The 19788-nt window shown below is 40.4% G+C and overlaps 1 protein-coding gene across 2 annotated transcripts in view; it reads left to right on the top strand.

The window, feature by feature from the left end:
- Positions 1-19788, top strand: part of gdpd5b (glycerophosphodiester phosphodiesterase domain containing 5b) — a 46466-nt gene that overhangs the window by 24810 nt on the left and 1868 nt on the right. Inside the window, exons 3-16 of one of the 2 annotated variants that reach the window (XM_073485606.1) lie at positions 3828-3931; positions 5972-6065; positions 6268-6327; positions 6731-6829; positions 8239-8332; positions 9656-9801; positions 11129-11211; positions 13397-13547; positions 14903-15124; positions 15303-15460; positions 15572-15719; positions 16914-16996; positions 17972-17986; positions 19549-19661. In XM_073485606.1, coding sequence (XP_073341707.1) covers positions 3828-3931; positions 5972-6065; positions 6268-6327; positions 6731-6829; positions 8239-8332; positions 9656-9801; positions 11129-11211; positions 13397-13547; positions 14903-15124; positions 15303-15460; positions 15572-15719; positions 16914-16996; positions 17972-17986; positions 19549-19661 — 1570 coding nt within the window. The remainder of the gene's footprint in view (positions 1-3827; positions 3932-5971; positions 6066-6267; positions 6328-6730; positions 6830-8238; positions 8333-9655; positions 9802-11128; positions 11212-13396; positions 13548-14902; positions 15125-15302; positions 15461-15571; positions 15720-16913; positions 16997-17971; positions 17987-19548; positions 19662-19788) is intronic. The other variant, XM_073485597.1, reaches the window with a different exon arrangement.

Genomic DNA, 19788 nt, shown 5'->3' on the forward strand with positions numbered 1-19788 from the left:
CGTTAACTAGATTTAACCTAAAACACTTGATGCTGGGCTGTCTAAGACCCACCATTGAGGCAGTGGAGCTCAAACAGGTGTTTATTGAAAAGCTTGATGGTGTCAGCTCAACAAGAAAATCAGTGCTATAATTCAGAAGGCTTCCCAGAATTATGTGAGGCACTTTAAACTTTGCAAGATTATTGGCTCCTTCAGTTGTAATGTACTGTACTGTACTGTACTGGGCTTGCTTTGAGCTGTTAAAAGTCAAGACGTATACATTTACAGGGGGAAGCAGAAAGGTAAAATTGTGTATTTTTGAACAAAGGCCAAAGTTGTCTACTCTCTCTCTCCACACACCTGCTTTTCCCAGCTGTTAACTGAGGCAATTTCTTCTGGCGCAGTAATGAGTCAGCAATGATATATCAGTTATATATAATATCAGTTTTACATTTTTTTCTGGTTCTTAACAGTTTTGCTCCAAATCCTCGGTGCAATCCCTTAATAAAAATGGTTGAACACTGTTTAACTCTGCAACACTTAAAAGGGCTGTAGATCCTTTTAGATATATTCCTAAAAATTGTCTTTTTATAGCATTGAGTTCAGAGAGTACAGTGCAACTGGAGGGTTTTCAGGAATGTTTTTTTTTTTTGTTTGTTTTAATATGAGTGTTTATAATTCTGCAATGAATATTTCCTGATCCATTTGATCCCTCTTTTTTACCAGTGGCATTTGTTCTGTAGGACTTATTCATTCTTCTGTACCTTTTCAGTATTTTTGGTTTAGGAAGCTAATTTGCTCACCATTCTGAAAACAAAATCAATCCTAACCATCGCAGCTGTCTAGACTACATTCAGAAAAGGTCCCTGATCGTTTTTTAAAAGTCATTCCAACATTTTTTGAATTACTTTTTAATTACAGCACACCCCATAATTTAATTTAAATTCAAGCTAATTCTGAGTCTTTCCAAGGAGAACTTGTCCCTTTTGTCCTCTATGATTTCTCCAAGGGAGAACAGAACAGCACTACACCAATCAGAGTAATTGTTCGAACAAAGCACAGTTGACTGTGAGCCTACGCTGTTAGTCAGACACTTCCCAGAGATTATGGTGGTCTGATAGATTTCTGTTGCCTCACTGTCAGTCTGTGCCATGGGATAAAATGCCAGCCATGCAGAATGGTAATGTGATGTCACTAGGGCAGGCCAAGTCGAGGCAGGCTGAACAAGCACTGCTGCTGAGTTAGCTGGCAAACAGAGAGAGAACATCAGACCTAACGAGAGAGATTAAGAAAAGTAATTTGTCTTTTAGAAAAACTGTCAAAGCTAAATATTTTCTACTTGGCTGTTACAAACATACAAAATGTCCACGACTTAAAATCAAAGATGGAATAAACTGTATGTTGATTGTGAGACAAGATGATCTCCCCTTTGCACTTTTGTTTTTGTCAGTTTTTATTATGTGCATAGTAGTAGTAATGATAAGAAAAGGGTGGTAGAGTAGAAAAAATGGACACAGCATAAATTAATACTGCCTCAAGAGATTTGTATATAATTGCTATATTCAAGCCAATGTTGTAGTGCAAGTTAATAATGGATAATAAAATCATCAGCATCAGATTTCAGTAATGACATTGGGTTGATTAGGTTATCCGATTAATTAAAGAAACCTCAGTGTGCATAACACATGAATTTCTCTCTCAGGGGCATCTCAGGATGCATCCATCATAATCCACAGGGGAGGGGAGGTGGGTGCATGAATGAAAGGGTGGGGGGCTAACAATCTCCCAGGTAGTTATTAAGGACCATGGGAACCAGAGTCGGTGCTTTGTCATCACTGAGCAGAGATGCCTCCCGCAGAGACCATGTTAACCTTTTTATCACTTGAGTGATTTGCTGTGCTCTTCGTCAGAGGACATATCTGAATGTAGGTAATGCTTTGTTTTGTTTTGGTTTTGGTTTTTGCTTTTGCTGTGTTTAATAGTAATGATAGAAACTTATTAAAAGTTTTTTTTTTAGCTTTAATTTTTTTTAGTTTCATTTCATTCTTGTAAAGACAGCCAGTGTTATTTGATGCCCATATTATTTGATGAACAAGGACCTTCTTGCATAATATTGTTTTTCTTACACTTCTGAAATGTACTTCAGAAGCCATGCCCATTTATGAGATGGGATTGAGCAGCATTCCCCCGGGCTTGTTTCCCTTTTTTGTACAACTGCTCTCTGTTATGCTATAATCATGCCCAGCAATGTAATAACCCATCTTTATACCATCGTGATTTCCACATTAAATCTGACCCCAGGTCCTCCTGTTGAAATGTGGAAAAGCTCTTAAAACAAGCCTCAGGTCGAAATATGACCTTCAAATGCTGCACTGTTTTGAAATAATTTCAGGAAGTGGATTGAATCATGATTCAAAACTTCCATATTAAGCACTTGAAAAGCTTTAAGAAAAAAAAAAACCATACTGGGACTGAGAGCATTTTAAAACGGGTCAGACGGACTGTCTTACCTGTGTGTCGCATCAGCTGGTCGAGGCGATAATAATCTGATCCTCGGTGCACACAACAATGGTGCATTCAAGCTGATATGCTTAGGTTGCTTAACTGAGTGTCTTTATCTTGACACAATCGTGCACACAATACACACATGCAGAACGTACAGACAGCAGCTTACCAATATGGATTTTTGTTCTCACTGAAAAGGATCACCAGTCTGTACCCAAAAAATACTCAAGTTACAGTGATCATAAAACAACAACAAATCCCCACACTTTGAGAGCTGGGGCCAGTGAATTTTGGGCATTTTTGCTTTGATTATTCAATTAGCAAAATGCTGATCAACTCTACATATATCTGACACATGATTTTTGCACTAAACGACATATCGATTCATGGTAAATACCTCTTTACTGTTCATGCAAATGTTTGCACATATTTGGTTTAAAAGTCTTAGCCTTCCTAAGGACATGTTAAGACACTTGACATCTATAATGTCTACAATTACAGTTGACCTTTTGATGTGACTTTTTTTAGGTCATCTAAAGAAAAGATTACTGACAAAATGTGCAGTGTGTTGAGATGACACAATTAAAGTCATAATTCAAGAAGCCTAACTACTTGTTTATCTTAGAATGTGATCATATTTGTTTGTGGTTTTGTCACACTACATTTTAAGTAGGCAAATACTGCTGCTGCCCAGTTATTTCAGGAGTTTTCTTTATATAATAAGCAATTTCTGTGGTTTATGAAAAGGTCAAACGGTTCTTGTCTGACTCACACAAAAAGGGTTGTTTTTAACGTATGCTGAGAAAAATGAAGATGAGCATGCCTGCATGCACGTATGCCCTTGAGTATGGCCGAGTGGTGTGTTTCTGTATCTGTAGATGTCGCCAGTTTAATATTTGCCATGGTACAAAAGTTCATGGCAGAGGATGACAGTAATTAGTCAGCTTGCATGTGAAGTTATTAAAAGTAATTCCTTGATAATGAGCAAAGTGTGTGAGGGAATACTCTCAGCAAAGGTCAGCAGCCAGGTTGACATCATGTGCTCAACGTAGGAAAGTTTGTGTATAAGTTTACTTCTAATGAACTCTGCCGGTCTCTGAAGATCTTCTGTAAAAGTTGAAGTTGTGCTTATCAAGCCGATAAGTTATACAAATTCATCCCACAGAGATTCAGCGTCATGGCTTTCTGTCCACAACAGTAGAATTCTCTTATCTTTTTTCATTTGTTTTTGCAGCCTTCACAGCTGCTCTGCATTAATTGCCACGTCAGAGACCAGTAAATGTGCTTTTTAGTATCACCAAAATTAATTGTATTCATGTGTGTGTGTGTTTGTGATTGCGCAGTGGGAGCTGCTGTGGTCCCTCATCCTCCTCTTTACCTTCTGTCTGCTGCTTGTCTGGTTCTACTTCTGGTGGGAGGCGCATAACGACTACAACGAGTTCAACTGGTGAGTACACAACCATAACCGATCGTTCCTGAGTGCTGTCAGGTCAAACTTGAGCCAGATTGTCACCATATTGTTTTGGCTGTAAATAAATTGTATCCATGCTTGTCGGCTTGTTGATTTCCTAAATCAGCTGTTTAATCCGTCCTCTGCCTTAATCTGACCGGATACCACCGAGCCCTCTGCAGATTACATCATTACATAACTGAGATGGTTTGACCAATATTTCCTGTTCTGTCAATGACTCAGCCCCTGGTGGTTGCTTTTATGTGACCACTTATTTATGTGACTGAAAACATAACAAGCAACCAAAAGCGAAACTTATTCCAAACCTATTAGCAGAATCCTTTTGTTTTTAAGTAAAGGATTCAAATAAAACCACACATGCAATTTTCATTAAAGCACAAGAGTTACCATTATTTCATGCAATAAGTGTTGGTGAAATTCAAAATAGATACCTCAAGGTGAAATAACTTAATTAACCATTCAGAACATTAAAATGATGTATTGATGGATGAAGTTTCAACATTCTGCAAGCTGCGACTGAGACGACTCCCAAGACATTCTTCTGCCACATGCTTTTTAAATAACAATAAATTAACATTACAATCTAATGGTAGAAATTGATGTTATGTATTGTTTTAAATCACGATCCTGTACATGCTTTAGTAGAAAATGGTTACTGCTGTCTGTGTCCCATAATGTCACATACCCTGGACTTTCTCTCCATCTACCTTTCCCCTCCCCCTCTCCACCTGCTCTCAGTAGCCTCCACAATGTCACCTTTTTCTCTATATCCTCTGTTTCCTTCCATTACCTCCTCTCACATCCCTTTCCCAATGCAGTGATTTCCCAATCCAATCTCTATTATATGCCTTCTGTTTTTTTCTCTTTTACCTTCAGTAACCCTTTTCAGAACATCTATTGCTGTGACCCTTGTCTTTCAGTCTCCCAATCAGTCACCACAGTCCAGTTTTTTATCCTCAATCTCACCAGTGTTTATTAATCTCTGCAGGTCCATATGGAGACTTTTTAATAGAAAGTATCCACTTCCCCTGCTTTCCTTCCTGCTTTTTTGGAGGGACTGCACAGATAATCATGGAGATGACATCCCTGCCCTTATGTCTTCTAGTGATTTAGCAGCAGGGAGTGTCCCAGTCCATCTGCAGTATAAATATATTCACAAAGGGCTGGGAGCATCAGCACTAAGTGACCCTGCTGTGGCTCTGTGCCACTGGAATCACTGATAAGGCTTTGAAAGTGATTAGTGCTATAGGCCCAGACTGACATGTCAAAGCACACATGCGCACACTCACACACACACTCTTTACTCTTTTGAGCAACTATGTCTGGCTGTATCTGTTTGTAAAAAAAAAAAGTGATACATGAAGGCTTGTTCTCTTTGCTGTTGCCTCTGCTGCTGTTTGCCAAACTAAAGGTCCCCAGAAGACAGAAACCAGCTGTCAATAATTTGCCATTCAGCCATTAATATAACAATCACATAATCTCTCTGGTCTGAATCCTCCCTATAGCCCAACAATAGTGTCTGCAGTCACTGAGGCTGCTGTCTGTCTTATCTGTGCTGGATTTATTGCAACAATAAAGCATTAAGCTCGGGGATACTTGATGTGTGTCTGTTGCCATTTCAAAGGTCTTTGACTTGCAGACAATCTACTGTAGTTTATGAGTTGCTCACAAGGTTTTTGTTTTGTTTGGGTGCTCGTTTTTTTAACCTTCCTTTTACCTGTCTTGCAGATCTGTTGTAAACTGATAACGCTAAAGACCCTTATTGTCACATTACCCTGCTATCCATTTAGCAAATAACAACTGTTGCAGGCTGTTATTGTGAATATGACATAGTGTAATTCTTTACATAATTGTAAGTAAATCAAGGTTTGGTTTAAATAAGGTGAAAATGGCGAATACTGCCTTTTTAAAAACACAAAAGACTGAATTCTCTCAACTCTTCACCCAGGGTAACAATGATATAATGCAGGTGAGCTGTCAGCAAGTGTAATGTTATTCTTGTTCTTGTTCTGTCAGGTTCCTCTATAACCGCTCCGGGGAGTGGAGTGATGGCACTGTTCCCATCCTGGCCACCACTGCTGCTGGCTTCACCTACATTGCATTTTTAATGGTCAGTCCAACATCAGATGTTAAACATATTTCGTTCATCATAATGCCCTGGCAGTGATTTAGAAGCTTTTGAATTGTTTGCATGTCTTTCCAGCTATTGTAACTGTTATACACGTGGCAATGTTGAGCAAGTTGAGATCTGCCAGGCAGCAGACTTGTTTTTCTACTCTTACATGTGTCTCTTGTTTTCTCTCTTTTTTCAGGTTTTAGCGCTTTGCCACATTGCACTTGGGCAACAGTTGAATTTGCACTGGCTCCATAAGGTAATTTGCCAAATGTGGGAATGAGTAACAGTGTTCGTGTTAGTGTGTCGGTGGGTGGCTGGTGAAAATTGGGAGGCAGAAAGGGATGGGTGAGATTTACATATGTGTCTTTCTCTACGTTGTTTGCTTGGTGTCTGCGTGTGTGCTCTTTCATTGTCGATCAGCTGAACTCGTCCTGAACTTACAGTTTGGATCGTGTAGTCCCAGGAGGGTTGTGAAAGCTCAGTAAATGACCTGGTCTAAAATGCTATCAGCAATCCAAATACAAACAGTGTTTGGGGTGGGAAAGGGCTGGGAGCTATTTGGGGTTATTCTGTTGCGTGGGTTTGTGTGGGCGTGTACATGTATTTATCCAAAATGACAGCCTCTCTGATTGTGTGCATCTGTTCCTCTCTCTTTACAGATAGGAGTTACCGCTGCTCTACTCACCACTGTTGTTGGGGTGATATCTGTCAATCAAACATGGGGCCAAGAGTGGGATGTTGTCCCCATCTCCTTGCAGGTTAGCAGACTGAAACACAGGAAAGCCCTGAAGTAGGATTGAACAGTTAACCGAAACATTATCAAATTCTCAGGCCAAGTGCGACATCCAAATTGCAGAAGCTTTATTTTTTAATAAAGATAAAATACGAGACAAACACAGCATTATAATGAAGTCCTGTAGTGCAGCAGCATGTCCTGACCTACAAATTATATTATCCAGCTGTAAGAAAACACGTTTGTTTGGTACAGGCCCCATCAAATGTAATAGGTTTTTCAGTAAAATGAAATTTGTCTTACCCTGAAGGCACTTTTGCTAATGATCACTGATGATGCCAATTTTGAGCACTAAACTGTTGTGATACAGAGGGTGGAGGCAGTCAGTTATTTCAACAACCTAGACTTTGACCATTGGTTTGTGAACACTGAATAAACTAATTGAGCTGTAAACACAGTTGGCTGGATAAGGAAGTCCAGGGTAGATTGTTTGAAAACTTCCTATGTGTTTTCAGTGAAAGTTCTCAAATACCTGTTTTAAGCCTGGTTTCATATCAAATACCAGTCTTTATATCAATCAATCCCACCTGCAACAGCTGCGTTTATATACACATCGTATATAATTACCTAGTTTTGTAGTCTTTCAAAAAACATCCTTTAAAGCAAACTGTATGTGGATAATTTTTAGGAGTGTAATGAGTTGTTTATGATTACATTTCCATATTCAACATTTTCCAAAAGAAAAAGAGTAATATTTTAAATGTATGCTGCAGTGACACAACGATCAATTCATATTTGTCCTGAATTAAAGCTTCAGTGTGTAGGATTTAGTGGCATCTATTGGTGAGGCTGCAGATTGCTATCAGCTCAATGCTGCTCACATTACCCCTTCCCTATGGTGGCCTCTAAAAACTTGAGCCGTCCTAGGCTACTGTAAAAACATGGCAGTGCCACATGGCAGACTCTATAGAAGAGGACCTGCTCCATCTGTAGACATAAAAAGTGGATTCTCGGGTAATGAAAACACCGATTCTTAGTTTGTGGTGATTATGCACTAATGGTAAAGTATGTTTTAATTATTTATAACTATGAATATTATACTCCATTTCTGACAATGGAGCCCCCTAAATCCTACACACTGGATCTCTAACAGCTAACAAATATCCAAGGAGTCGAGAGAAGCATGTGATTACCGTTTCACTGTGAGATTATCGGAGTGGACGCACAATTCCACTGAAACTGACGCCATTAAAATTGAATGCCTCTACAAATTATAGCTGTTATCTCTGAATAGCCGATAATGTCTGTAATTTAAGCCTCTCTTTGTTTCTCTACTCCTTTACTCGCTGTCATCTCTCGTAAACCCTGATTCTCTTCCCTTATTTCCCCTTTGTCTACAATTCTCTACATCATCTGCCTCACACCTCTGTCCAGGCCACAGGTCCGTTCCTGCACATCGGGGCTCTCGCTGCGATCACAGCACTGTCATGGATTGTAGCCGGACAGGTCGCCCGCTCTGAAAAAACAAGTATGTTTTCTTCTACAACACAGCATACGAGTTACACTCACCTGCTTGTATCCATATCCTACACACGCGTGCACGCACAGGAAGAGTGGTGAATGATTAACACTATGTAGACAGAGGCCAGGACCTCCACAAAGGGTGTCAGAGATAACGAACATTCCTACAGGCTCATGTGATGTTTTCCAGCCAGGACACCTTGGATTGTTTTCACCCGGAGCACAGGACCCTTTTTGGGGATTAGCAGCTCTTGGTGTGTAGTCAGACTCTCGCTGCGATCACTGTCTACATAAATGAAAGTCAGTATCATTTATTCAGCAGTTTTTCTGTCTTCTGAATGAAATTATTACCAGATAGCATTGTAAATGCTTGGTCATGTAAATCATACAATTTATTTAGAAGTAACACTCTTCATTCATTTAAAGATGCATTCGGAGATACGTTCACTTGCTGTTAGTTCCAGAACTTTCCTTTTTATGACTGTCCTCATACTGGACAAGGCAGTATGTCCTTTGTACTGTGAGAGACATTTAAACTAATAAAAGGGATCTTTTGTCCTTCATTACATTTTAGTTTGTGCTTTTGGAGAGATTTGACGCGATGAAAAGGTCTTGGCCATTTCACTCCCACTTCAGCCTGCTTTAATGCAGAGTGGAGTGTGAATACCAAAGAGGATGTGAGGGTGTGTGTGTGCGCGCAGATGAAGGCTGCGAGTCTCCTGTGTGTAACAAGAGTTGTCCACTCAACCCCACCCTGGAGCTGACCTTGAAACAAATACATTACCCTGCATGTGTGTCTGTGTGTCCACCTACAAACACACACACACACTCACACCGCATCACTCACTTACACTAAGGTAAATGTAGGGGAAAGTGTATCCCCTTGGCCCCCTGTGTTAATGTTGATGGCCACTGTGAGTAGTTATAAATGGTACTGAACATTACTTGCATCACACATCGCTCTGAAAACTAAACACGAAAATGTTCTCTTGGGTACAAATCAAAACATAAAATATTTCAAATCAACATTTTCTCATGAATGTTGGTGCTGTAGCTTGAATTTGTTTATCTATGTCCATGCTTAGGATGTTTACTAAAAAGAGACAGGCTTGGCAATTTTGTGTCTACATTCTTTATGATTGTCGTTTTTACATGTTTTTTGTTCAGATCAAACAAACAAGATACAAGATTAATTAGTGAGCTTGTGAGGTTCTGGTCTCTGGTCACTGGACAAAGCTAGGCTAACCATTTCCCCCGTTTCCATTCAACTTTTCTTTTCACTTCTGTAATAATATCACCTTTAACTGTTAATTATCTTGTCTTCTCCCAGAATTCCAGGTGGTGGTCGTACTGCTGTATATCAGTGTGTTACTGGGACTCTATGTGGTGCCCCTCTACATCACCTCTCCCTGCATCATGGACCCCACCACCCTCAAACAACGCCCCGATGTTATTGGCCATCAGGGGGCCCCCATGGTCAGTCACCTGACCTCTAATCATCCAATCAGATGATAGAGGTCACAAATTGTATTCACACTGCCATATACTTTAAGCTACCTGACATTGGCTTTACAGAGGGTAAACCCCCTTACCTCAGTTATGTTCATGACAATGAGCCACTCTGTATATGGATCCTTTAACTTACTTTTACTCTGATGGGGAGGAGACAGCGGAGAAATTGTGCTAGCGTTATAGAAATGTGTTCCCCGTGTTTTTCATTCATTTGTCTTCTCCTGTACTTCCCAGGGGTATTCTTGTCTAATAATGACCTTGTGGTTGTGCAACTGAAAATAGTGCACAAACGTAACTGAGTGAAAGCATGGAGCCTGGAGCTCTCACTGCATGATGTATGGCAGGAATATATTGAATATATTGAATATATGGATTTTGTGAAGTTCTGCCTGACAATGACTTGGCGGCTCGACGTGAAAGAGAATTGATTAGAGATCACTTGAGACCATTTTCACTGCTGTGTCTTCAGCAGTTACAGCATCCCTCTCACAGATCAGATTTTGTAGACTCCACCACACTGTTAGAAAGCCTGTTGTAGCCTGTTAGCTAAGTATGCATCCAGAGGCCACATTAATGTATGACTCATGCACACCAAAGTGCATTTTTATATTTGATTTATCTGCTTGGATTAATGTTATTGCTTCTAAATGTTAACCTGAAGGAAGATTTATGTACTTGGCACAATATCTGGCTCGGTGTTGTACAACACTTGCTTAGAAAGGGAAGGTGGATTCCTTGTTATTCATAACAGTTACTCACAGGCTCCCAAACACACACACCCTGATTTTTGTGGTATTTGTGTAAAGTGATCGATCCTTACAGTGGAATCTAAAATTAGGAGCGGCTCTGCAGGGCGGTGAGAAACTTCCACAAGGAAAAAAAATACACATGACTAGAATCAGTTTCCAGGAAGGTCTCTGTATTGATTTCAGCATCATTCCTATCCTACTAGTCACTATCTTTACTCATAGGGTCTGAGGGGAGGATGCCTTTCTAGTAAGTGATGTTTAACCTATTGACTCGATATTGATCATTACCCTGACGTTTTGATTTCACAACATTCCCTTGTTTGCAAAGTCTATTTTCACATACATCCAACTACAGTGATGTTTATTTTTTACTTTGCAACATAACCTACTTGATAATTAATTAGAACTACTTGCTTTGTTCATCTAACATTGTGTCCGTCATGTTTTTTTTTTCCCGTAAAGTCCACCAATTAGGTAATTGTTACAGGACTACATGTAATGGTGTTTGTTTGTCTTTACTGTGTGTGTGTGTGTGTTTCCAGCTCGCTCCAGAGAACACACTGTGGTCCTTTCAGCGAGCTCTGCAGATGAACGTCACTGGGTTTGAGGCTGACGTGGCTATCAGGTACACACGCACGCGATCAATACAGCGTAACGACAAAGCCAAACAAATGAAGGATTATTTAGTTGTTCTTTCATATATTTGGTTTACCAAAACCTCTAAGTACCAGTTGTAAGATCTAACTGGAATACATATGACCAATCAAAACATAATGTGTTGCTTACATTTAAGACATGAAAAGGTGAATTATTAAATTGATATCCCGCTGCAGTACATTGTTCAAGCTATTATAATCTAATAAAGTGGATTATGAGGTCTATCAGAAAATACTGTCTTAAAGGAGGAATAGGCAAAGCAGTAATATTCCTTCAACATGAAAAGCAAGTAAAACAGAGTATTTGAAGAGTCAGTCTATGAATCAGTCTATCAGCAGTCAGTAGATGGAGGCAGGACATCACCAACATAATGAGAGATGACAGGCTGAGCTCAGAGAGACTCACTCGGAGGAAGAAAGAGGAAGTGGGGAGGGTGGATTGAGAAGAAGCCTTGGTATATGATGGATAGTGGGTGTACATGTCCACTCATGCATGTGCAGTGATGGGGGGTGAGTGATTGTGTAGGGATGGGGAGTGTTGCTTTAATGGTGCTGTGTGTGTGTGTGTGTGTGTGTGTGTGTGTGTGTGTGTGTGTGTGTGTGTGTGTGTGTGTGTGTGTGTGTGTGTGTGTGTGTGTGTGTGTGTGTGTGTGTGTGTGTGTGTGTGTGTGTGTGTGTGTGTGTGTGTGTGTGTGTGTGTGTGTGTGTGTGTGTGTGTGTGTGTGTGTGTGTGTGTGTGTGCGTTTTTGGACCAGCGTTGTGAGGACATGTTTTTCATGACTTCAAAGTGCTGTTTGAGGGTTGAGATTTGGTTTAAGGTTAGAATTGGGTTTGAGTTAAGGTTAGAGTAAAATGTCGGGTTAAGCATTTAGTTCTGATAGTTAGGGTAAGGGGCTAGGGAATGCATTATGTCAATGAGGGCCCTCACAAGCAATGCAAGACAAACAGTTGTGTGTGTGTGTGTGTGTTCACTTTCAGTCCTAAGGGAGTTGATTGTGTGTGTGTTATTGGTGCAGCCTGCTGACAGGTGAGCTCCTGACTGTGCTGAGTAATTAGACTTGACGACAACCAGAGCGACAGAGAGACTCCACTCCTGCAGCAGACCGTGGACACACACACACACACACACACACACACACTTTGAATAGCAAATATTGAGAAATAGGAGGGTTTTTTTCTTCATTCTTGGTCTGGTCTTTGTGTTTACTCGACACCATGCCGATTTGAACTAAAAAAGGGGGGAAGTCATTTGGTATTCAAATATTGAGAAGCAGCAGTTTCTTAAAAAAAAAAAATTAAAAAAACCTCACATTGTCTTCTCTGCTCTCGATTTCTCTTTTGGTCCTGTTTGAGGTGATTTCAAGAGTTTACCCTCAAAACAACTTTCTTATCTTATCATATGTCTTAAGTAATTGTCATTTTGAGAGCTTGTATTCCTCTAATAAACACGACACGATACAGAAAAGTTACCTTTGATCCCTTTTTCAGTCGTTTTTGAGTGTGAGTGGTCACTCAGTTTGAATTACTATAAGAATGTGAGCAGCACTAGTTGAGTGATAAGAGGAAAACCCCTCTCCTGTATATGATGTTATAGAAAATTACACAGTGAAACACTGCTGTATGAACACACACATCACTACTTAGTTCTCTAAAAATAACAGCGCTCTGGCCAATAAGAATCAAGGATTTTTTGTAAACGATGTATAATACTAAATATTATAACTACGGAAGCCTATTGCTGCCATGCCAGCAAAAGAAAAATGGATCAGTATCATGTTATAACGTGAAAAGTTTATTGTTATAGCAAGATGTTTTCATGTTAAAATAGGATATTTTGACGTTATTACACCATATAAACTTTACATTATAGCATGAAACTCTTCCTTCTTCTAACAATGTATTATTAATCTTGACATAACGTGAAACATTTTATATTTTAACAAGCATATGGTAATAACAAGAGAAGTCTTTTTATTTTAACGTGATAAGTTTGTATTATGTTATAACGTGAAAACATCTTGCTATAAATATAAACTTTTCACTTTATAAGGTGATACTGATCCATCTTTCCATTTCTGTTCTGGCGGCAATACGCCGTCATGATAAACTAGCTGACTTGCATGTTAAAAGTCTGCACCTCCATCTGATCTTTAGTGTGGACGGAGTGCCATTCCTGATGCACGACCACACCTTGCAGAGGACCACAGACGTAGAGAAGGTTTTCCCAGACAGACAGGCGGATGACGCCTCACATTTTAACTGGACAGATCTGCAGCAGCTCAACGCAGGACAGTGGTTCCTCAAGGTACTTGTTGTTGATGACGAGTTTAGAAGCCATTTCAGCTTTATTTAACAGCATGACGTGGTGCGGTGTGATGTGTGTGTGTGTGTGTGTGTGATAAAGGTCATTAGCCCATTGAGTCATGAGTACTCCTCAGCATGTTTCCTCTCTCACTGATACTTCATCACATCCTCTGGTTTCATCCATTAATGCTGTAGAGATGCTCTCCTGTATGCAGAGAGGATAAGGGTCAACTAGTGCTTCAAAGTAATTGTTTGTTTCGACCTGCCTGAAGTATGAGACTAGTGGGGCCAAACAGGATGAAAACACACCGACAAACGAGGAATACTGCTTGTTCTGGTACCCAATTATTCCTTCCTGCATAATGATGCTGCACCGTCCACAGGAAGTGGAGAAATGACCCACTCCCACTCTACTGTTGTATTCTCCTGCAGCCATTACCTGCAGATTGTGTGAATGCATTTATCTTCATATTCTGTTTCTAAGGGATATTTGAATGTGGTGCAAGATGCAGTGATGTAGATACATGGCTTTCTGCTGTGTTCCACTTTAGTCCCTGTGCAATAGCCTCCAGTCATGTTATTGTTCTCTATATTTTTGTACTCGCTCAAACTGCTATAGCTAGCATTTGTAAATGTCTAAATCTTTACACTTACTGTGTAGGTTTGAACTCATCTTGTGTTTTCTTAAATATGTTCTTCTGAGACTTCAGATTGTTGTAGAAAGACACTTTGCTCTTATGCCTCTGATATGTCAGTATTTGTTTGAATCTTCATTATCCTCTCCACTCTCCACTCTCCGCCTCAGTCTATTTACGTTGCATGTGGAGGACATTGTAGCAGGAGGAGATTGTACTCCAAGAAAAAGCTACCTCTCTGTGCTGTTATGACAACTCACTGTCATACTCTGATTTCCATACGCCCAAACATGTCTTAAGCTTTGTCATTTTACTGACACTTTGATTACACAATCAAGACAGATTAAGTGTTTTTTTAATCAGTAAAGTGAAGCACATCATGGAGGATGTATATAAGTAGCATCTGATCTGATTCTCCTGCGTGCTCTGACAAGAAACGAGGGAGCAGTGAAGCAAAAAAGGATATGAAGGAAATGAGGAAGAACATTCAACTATTTTTATTTCCCGTAGGCGTTGTCCAAACGCTCTACAGAACACTTGGATGGATGTTGCTATTTAAAGCAACTCAGAGGGTTATGAATTCATATATATTTCTCAACAGGTTTCCAAAAGAATCTTTACAGGCAGGAACGTTATTACTATACAGTAATTGTATTTTAAACAATAAAACCAATGATATTACACTCTTATTAAACACATGTGTGATCCTCGTGATTTTCAGGATGACCCCTTCTGGACGGTGAACAGCCTGTCCCCCCATGAGAAGGATCTGATTGCCAACCAGAGTGTATGCAGCCTGGAGCAGCTTCTAAAGCTGGCTTCCTATCACAACAGCACAGTGGTGTTCAGGCTGAGGAGACCTCCTCCAGAGCACCCCTGCTATGACAGCTGGATCAATGATACACTGCAAGCTGTGCAGCAGTCTGGGGTCCCTCAGAGCCTGGTGAGTATATAGGGACCGAAGGCTCTCCACAGCATGTTGTGGGGTTAAAGGGTTTAAATGTGAATTAAATCTAATAATAGATATATAAATTAATCTTGCAGAGTGTTCCCTGTTACTAGTCGTGTGAATTCAGACCCTACCACTTCAAGTGTAACATTAGTGGTGTGTGTGTGTGTAGGTGATGTGGACTCCAGATGAACACAGAGCTCAGGTGAGACAGCTGGCACCTGGTCTGATCCAGACCTCAGTGGACAAACTGACTCCTCAAACTCTTCATCAGTCTGGCATCAGCAGGCTGCTGCTCAGATACAACCAGGCGAGCACACAGGAAATCAGGTAAAAACACACACACACACACACACAAAGCTGATATGTTATCAGGTTGGCACCTTAACACACATGGGTTTCTGTTCAAAGCTGTGCCTGAGTGTGTGTGATTGCTTTCAGAAACTTCTCCGAGAGCAACATCAACCTCACCCTTTACACCATCAACGAGCCCTGGCTGTACTCAGTGCTCTGGTGCAGCGGGGTGTCTGCAGTCTCCTCAGAGGCCCCACATATCCTCAATAAGGTGCCTTACCCCATCTGGCTCATGGTAAGGACCCATAACACATAAACTGTTTTCTTCTTCTTTGCTTGGAAATTCGCAGGTATCACTTAAAAATCAAGCACTGGCTTTTTTGTTAATAAAGTAAAAAGGTTTCATAAATTGGCTGTAGGTGGAATCATTGTAGATGTTATTGGACTAAGCCTGACTAAACTAGATTCTAACGGGTGACAATAATGGGACCTACGTGTCGACCGAGCTCATCTAGTCTGTTTATTCCCTGCACTGAACATGCTATCATCTGATTTTAACACTCATCTGAGGACCCAGCACAGTAGAAAGGCAAGCATCATCACTGGAGTGTATCCTGTAGTGGATGAGTCATGGCTTTCTAGTTCACTCGGCTCAACATGGGTAGCACCCACACTGTGCCGCTCTGGTATTGTTCCACCACCACCGCGTCTTTGCAGTCTGCAGGCCTGGCCTTTCCCGTCTGTATCGCCATACGGGAGCTCTGTATGACAACATGTGAACGTGACCCAGGCCCCCCTGCTGTGGTTCAGGGGGAGTTCGAACTGCCGAGGCATCTGGAGCACTGTCTGTTCATTTGAACTGTGAAAGTGAACTCTGCCATTCAGTGTTGTTAAGGCCAATGGAGGTGAATATTTATCCTCAGGACATCAGTTTTCCTCAGGACAAACTTTTGTTTCCTCTTCTTCTTTTTCTTTTTTCTTTTTTGTAAGTCACCTTTTATTGCTTTTCAAAATAAGAAACATCTCACAGAAGAAAAACATCACAAACAGGAGAGAGAACAACAACAAAGTGAAAGGAAGGAAGAAAGACATCACAAGAAAGCAACATTAAGGAAGAGATAGAAAGGAAGGAAAGATGGACAGATTGAAGGAAAGAATGGAAGGAATGAAGGTTGGATAGAAGGAAGGAAGGAAGGACGATGAGAAGGAAAAGAAGGAAGGACGGACAGATAGAAAGACAGAAGGAAGGACAGATGAAGGCCATCCCTCACAAATTATGGTTATACCATCTTACTTACTTAATTAATAAGGTTTTCCCCTTTTTGTTACTGTACATGACAAATTTAAAGATTCTTGTTCAAGACAGTTTGAATGTTGCTGCTCATATTAGAGATTATATTGTTGACCTAAAGCTCCACCCAGTGGTGAACCCTGCCATGAACCTGTTAACACCCGGACCTACCAAAACCCTTCATGTGTGTGTTTCCAGAGACCAGATGAATACTGCCTGATGTGGGTGTCTGCAGACCTCATCTCCTTTGCTGTAGTCATAGGAATATTCATTTTCCAGAAGTAAGTCCACTCACTCTGTGATAAAACTGTAGTCAAATCATTGTAGTGAGTTTTAACACAAGAGTTAATGTTTCTGCGTTTTTTTTCCCCTGCTGGTTTATGAAGAGGAAAGTAAATGCAGTAAATGTTTGTGTTTTCTCTCCTGTTGTGCTCTTTCACACCCAAACACACATGAGTACATATCACACTTTCACACTTTTACTCAGTAAATATGTCTTTGTCTGCAACAGATAGTTAAAATAACAGCTCATACGTAATTACCAAGGTAACAAGGCGATTTATTTGTCATTATACAACACAGGGTTTGTAGAAGGAAATACGAGTATGTACTTTCTTCATGCTACACAAACATGGATCATGCAGTTATTGATATACATAAACACATACACACCAAGGAGACAATTCATGCAGCTTCTTTGCATTTTAATCACTTTTTTATTGATTTCACAATAATGACCTTCAAAAGAAAAAGGCGAGAAACACACAAAGTTATGTTTCTCCGACATGTGTGTATTATGTGGTTTCATAAGCTGCTATGATGTATTTTTGCTGTTCTCTCCCCCTACACCTCAGTGTGGCCTCAGAGAAGATGTACTTTGTACGAGCATGTTTTCTCCTAGCTGAAACATATAAACCCCTCACACTCCTCTAATATTTCTGCTCCTCTGTCGGAGAGTGTGCTTTTGTCTGTTTCTGTGATGACTCCAGAGACAGATGGCCCGTCCTCCTGTCATCTCGGGGACGGAGGGCACCGATCTTTCTTTCTTTTCTTTTTTTTTTTTTCACGGTCCGGTGCAGGTTTGCTCTGCTTAGCCGAGCTCTTCAGTAGCTTCTGCTGGCTTCTAAACTGACCTCTCTTGTCTCCTGCCTTCTTTTGTCCTTTTTTTGTCCTTCCTGCCTCTTCCTCGTCCTCTCTCCTCTGCCTGATGTGCATGCTCTTCTCCTCCTCTGCTGCATTCTGGCATCTTCTCTCAGCTATCACATGATCAGGTAACTGGGTCACCTCTTCTGACCCGAATACTTCTCTTCTTTCACCCTCCGTCTGTCTTTTACTATCTTTATCTTTCTTTTGTCTGATGCATTCTTTTGCTTTCTTTCTATCTTCTTTCTATACTTTCTCTACTATGACATTGATCTCCATTTGATTTTGCTCTCCACCTTACTTCCACTATCTTTCTATGTTTATTCTCTCTCTCTCTTTCACTACTACCGTCTCACCTGAATCGTTGTACTGCACTGCTGCCACTTTCCTCTCGAGGGAGGAGCTCACGTCTTTATCTCTGTGGGCTAAACAAAATGAATGCTTTCCACCCACACAGCGCAAAATATCTACTGCGTTAAGTCACCAATGAGATTTAGAATTTATTATCCATCTAATTGAGACAACCGATTAAATGTCCAAGAAGAACTACGGGAATTCATTCATCAGGGGAAGTGCTTAAGCGTTAGCTTTTATTGATGCTGATGAAATAAAAGCCCTCCTGTTTGCATTTCTGTCTCTAAATGCCTCGGTGCATTAGTCGCAGTTCATTGTGACTAATGTTCTTCAGTTAGGTTAATTAAAATTAAGGCTCTTTTCATTAAAGCAAGGACACCGGTTTTACATTCAGGAAATGAATTCATCTGATGCGACTGATATTTCAAAGCTAAATCCAGTGAGTCACTTTATGTGCAACTAATAAATGTTGATGAGATGAACACTGCCTCATGGAGAAGAGCAAAATGTTCTCTTTTTTTATGACATTGTACTAATTATGAATTCAGAGGATATTTTCAATAAATATACAATGAATGCAGCGAAAAAAAATAAAAAAAATAGAGAACACTCTGAAGAGCAGTCATGTTTCCCTGACTCATTCATAGTATTTTCTGTAGGTAAACAACCGACCCGAGTATACAATCTGCTTCCTGGTAACAACCTCAAGCACATTTGTTGTATGGATGCAGATTATTTCTGAAACGGTGCTAAAACGCTCAGTTTACAAAAATACCTGTGTACGTGTGGACTAGGCCTTAGTTTCTGAAAGAGGGCTGGAGAGGATCAGGACCAAAATAAATTTATAGACTTATTATTAAGCATGTATTAATGGTTTACCTACATTAATAACTTTATTACCAAACAGAAAGCCGACAGTTGCAACATAAACATGATAATTAAGGACCCTATCAGAAAGTGGTGTCCGTATTTTAGTGCTCATTATACACTTTGATAACATGAGAAGCAAATGATGTGTTGTGTTGTGTTGTGTCAGCCTAAACTGAGCTCCATACTCTGCATTTATATTCTCCATTTAGTCACCTTTAAACCAAATCAGATGAAACAAACCGTAGCTGCACTTCAGGAGTCAGCAGCTCAAAGAAATACTCAAACATTTGTTTTCCATTTTAAAAAAAAGAGCTGGGTTTGTACACCTACTCCAAAAATGTAAATGTCCTCCCTCTGTAGAGCAAAAACCTGACCCCGATCTGCATGATGAGAGTAGAGGCAGCAATATTAGTAGCACCATTATTGTCTTGAGGAGATCTCTGACCTCACGTGTGACCCCCCGCAGGTATCGGACGAGCGGTATGCGCAGCTACAACCCTGAGCAGATCATGCTGAGCGCCGCCGTCAGGAGGTCCAGCAGAGACCTCAACGTGATGAAGGAGAAACTTATCTTCTCTGGTAAGATGTTTGTCACTCTTGGATGTTTTGTAGCCTGTTCTTGTTCTTGTTGTTGTTCGGGCTCCTGAACTCTGAGATAAATTCCTCCCTTTGCTTTTTGGAAAAATCAGCATATCCAGTTTCTCAA

This window comes from Pagrus major, chromosome 2, assembly GCF_040436345.1.
Source record: "Pagrus major chromosome 2, Pma_NU_1.0".
In the NCBI taxonomy this organism is placed as follows: domain Eukaryota; kingdom Metazoa; phylum Chordata; class Actinopteri; order Spariformes; family Sparidae; genus Pagrus; species Pagrus major.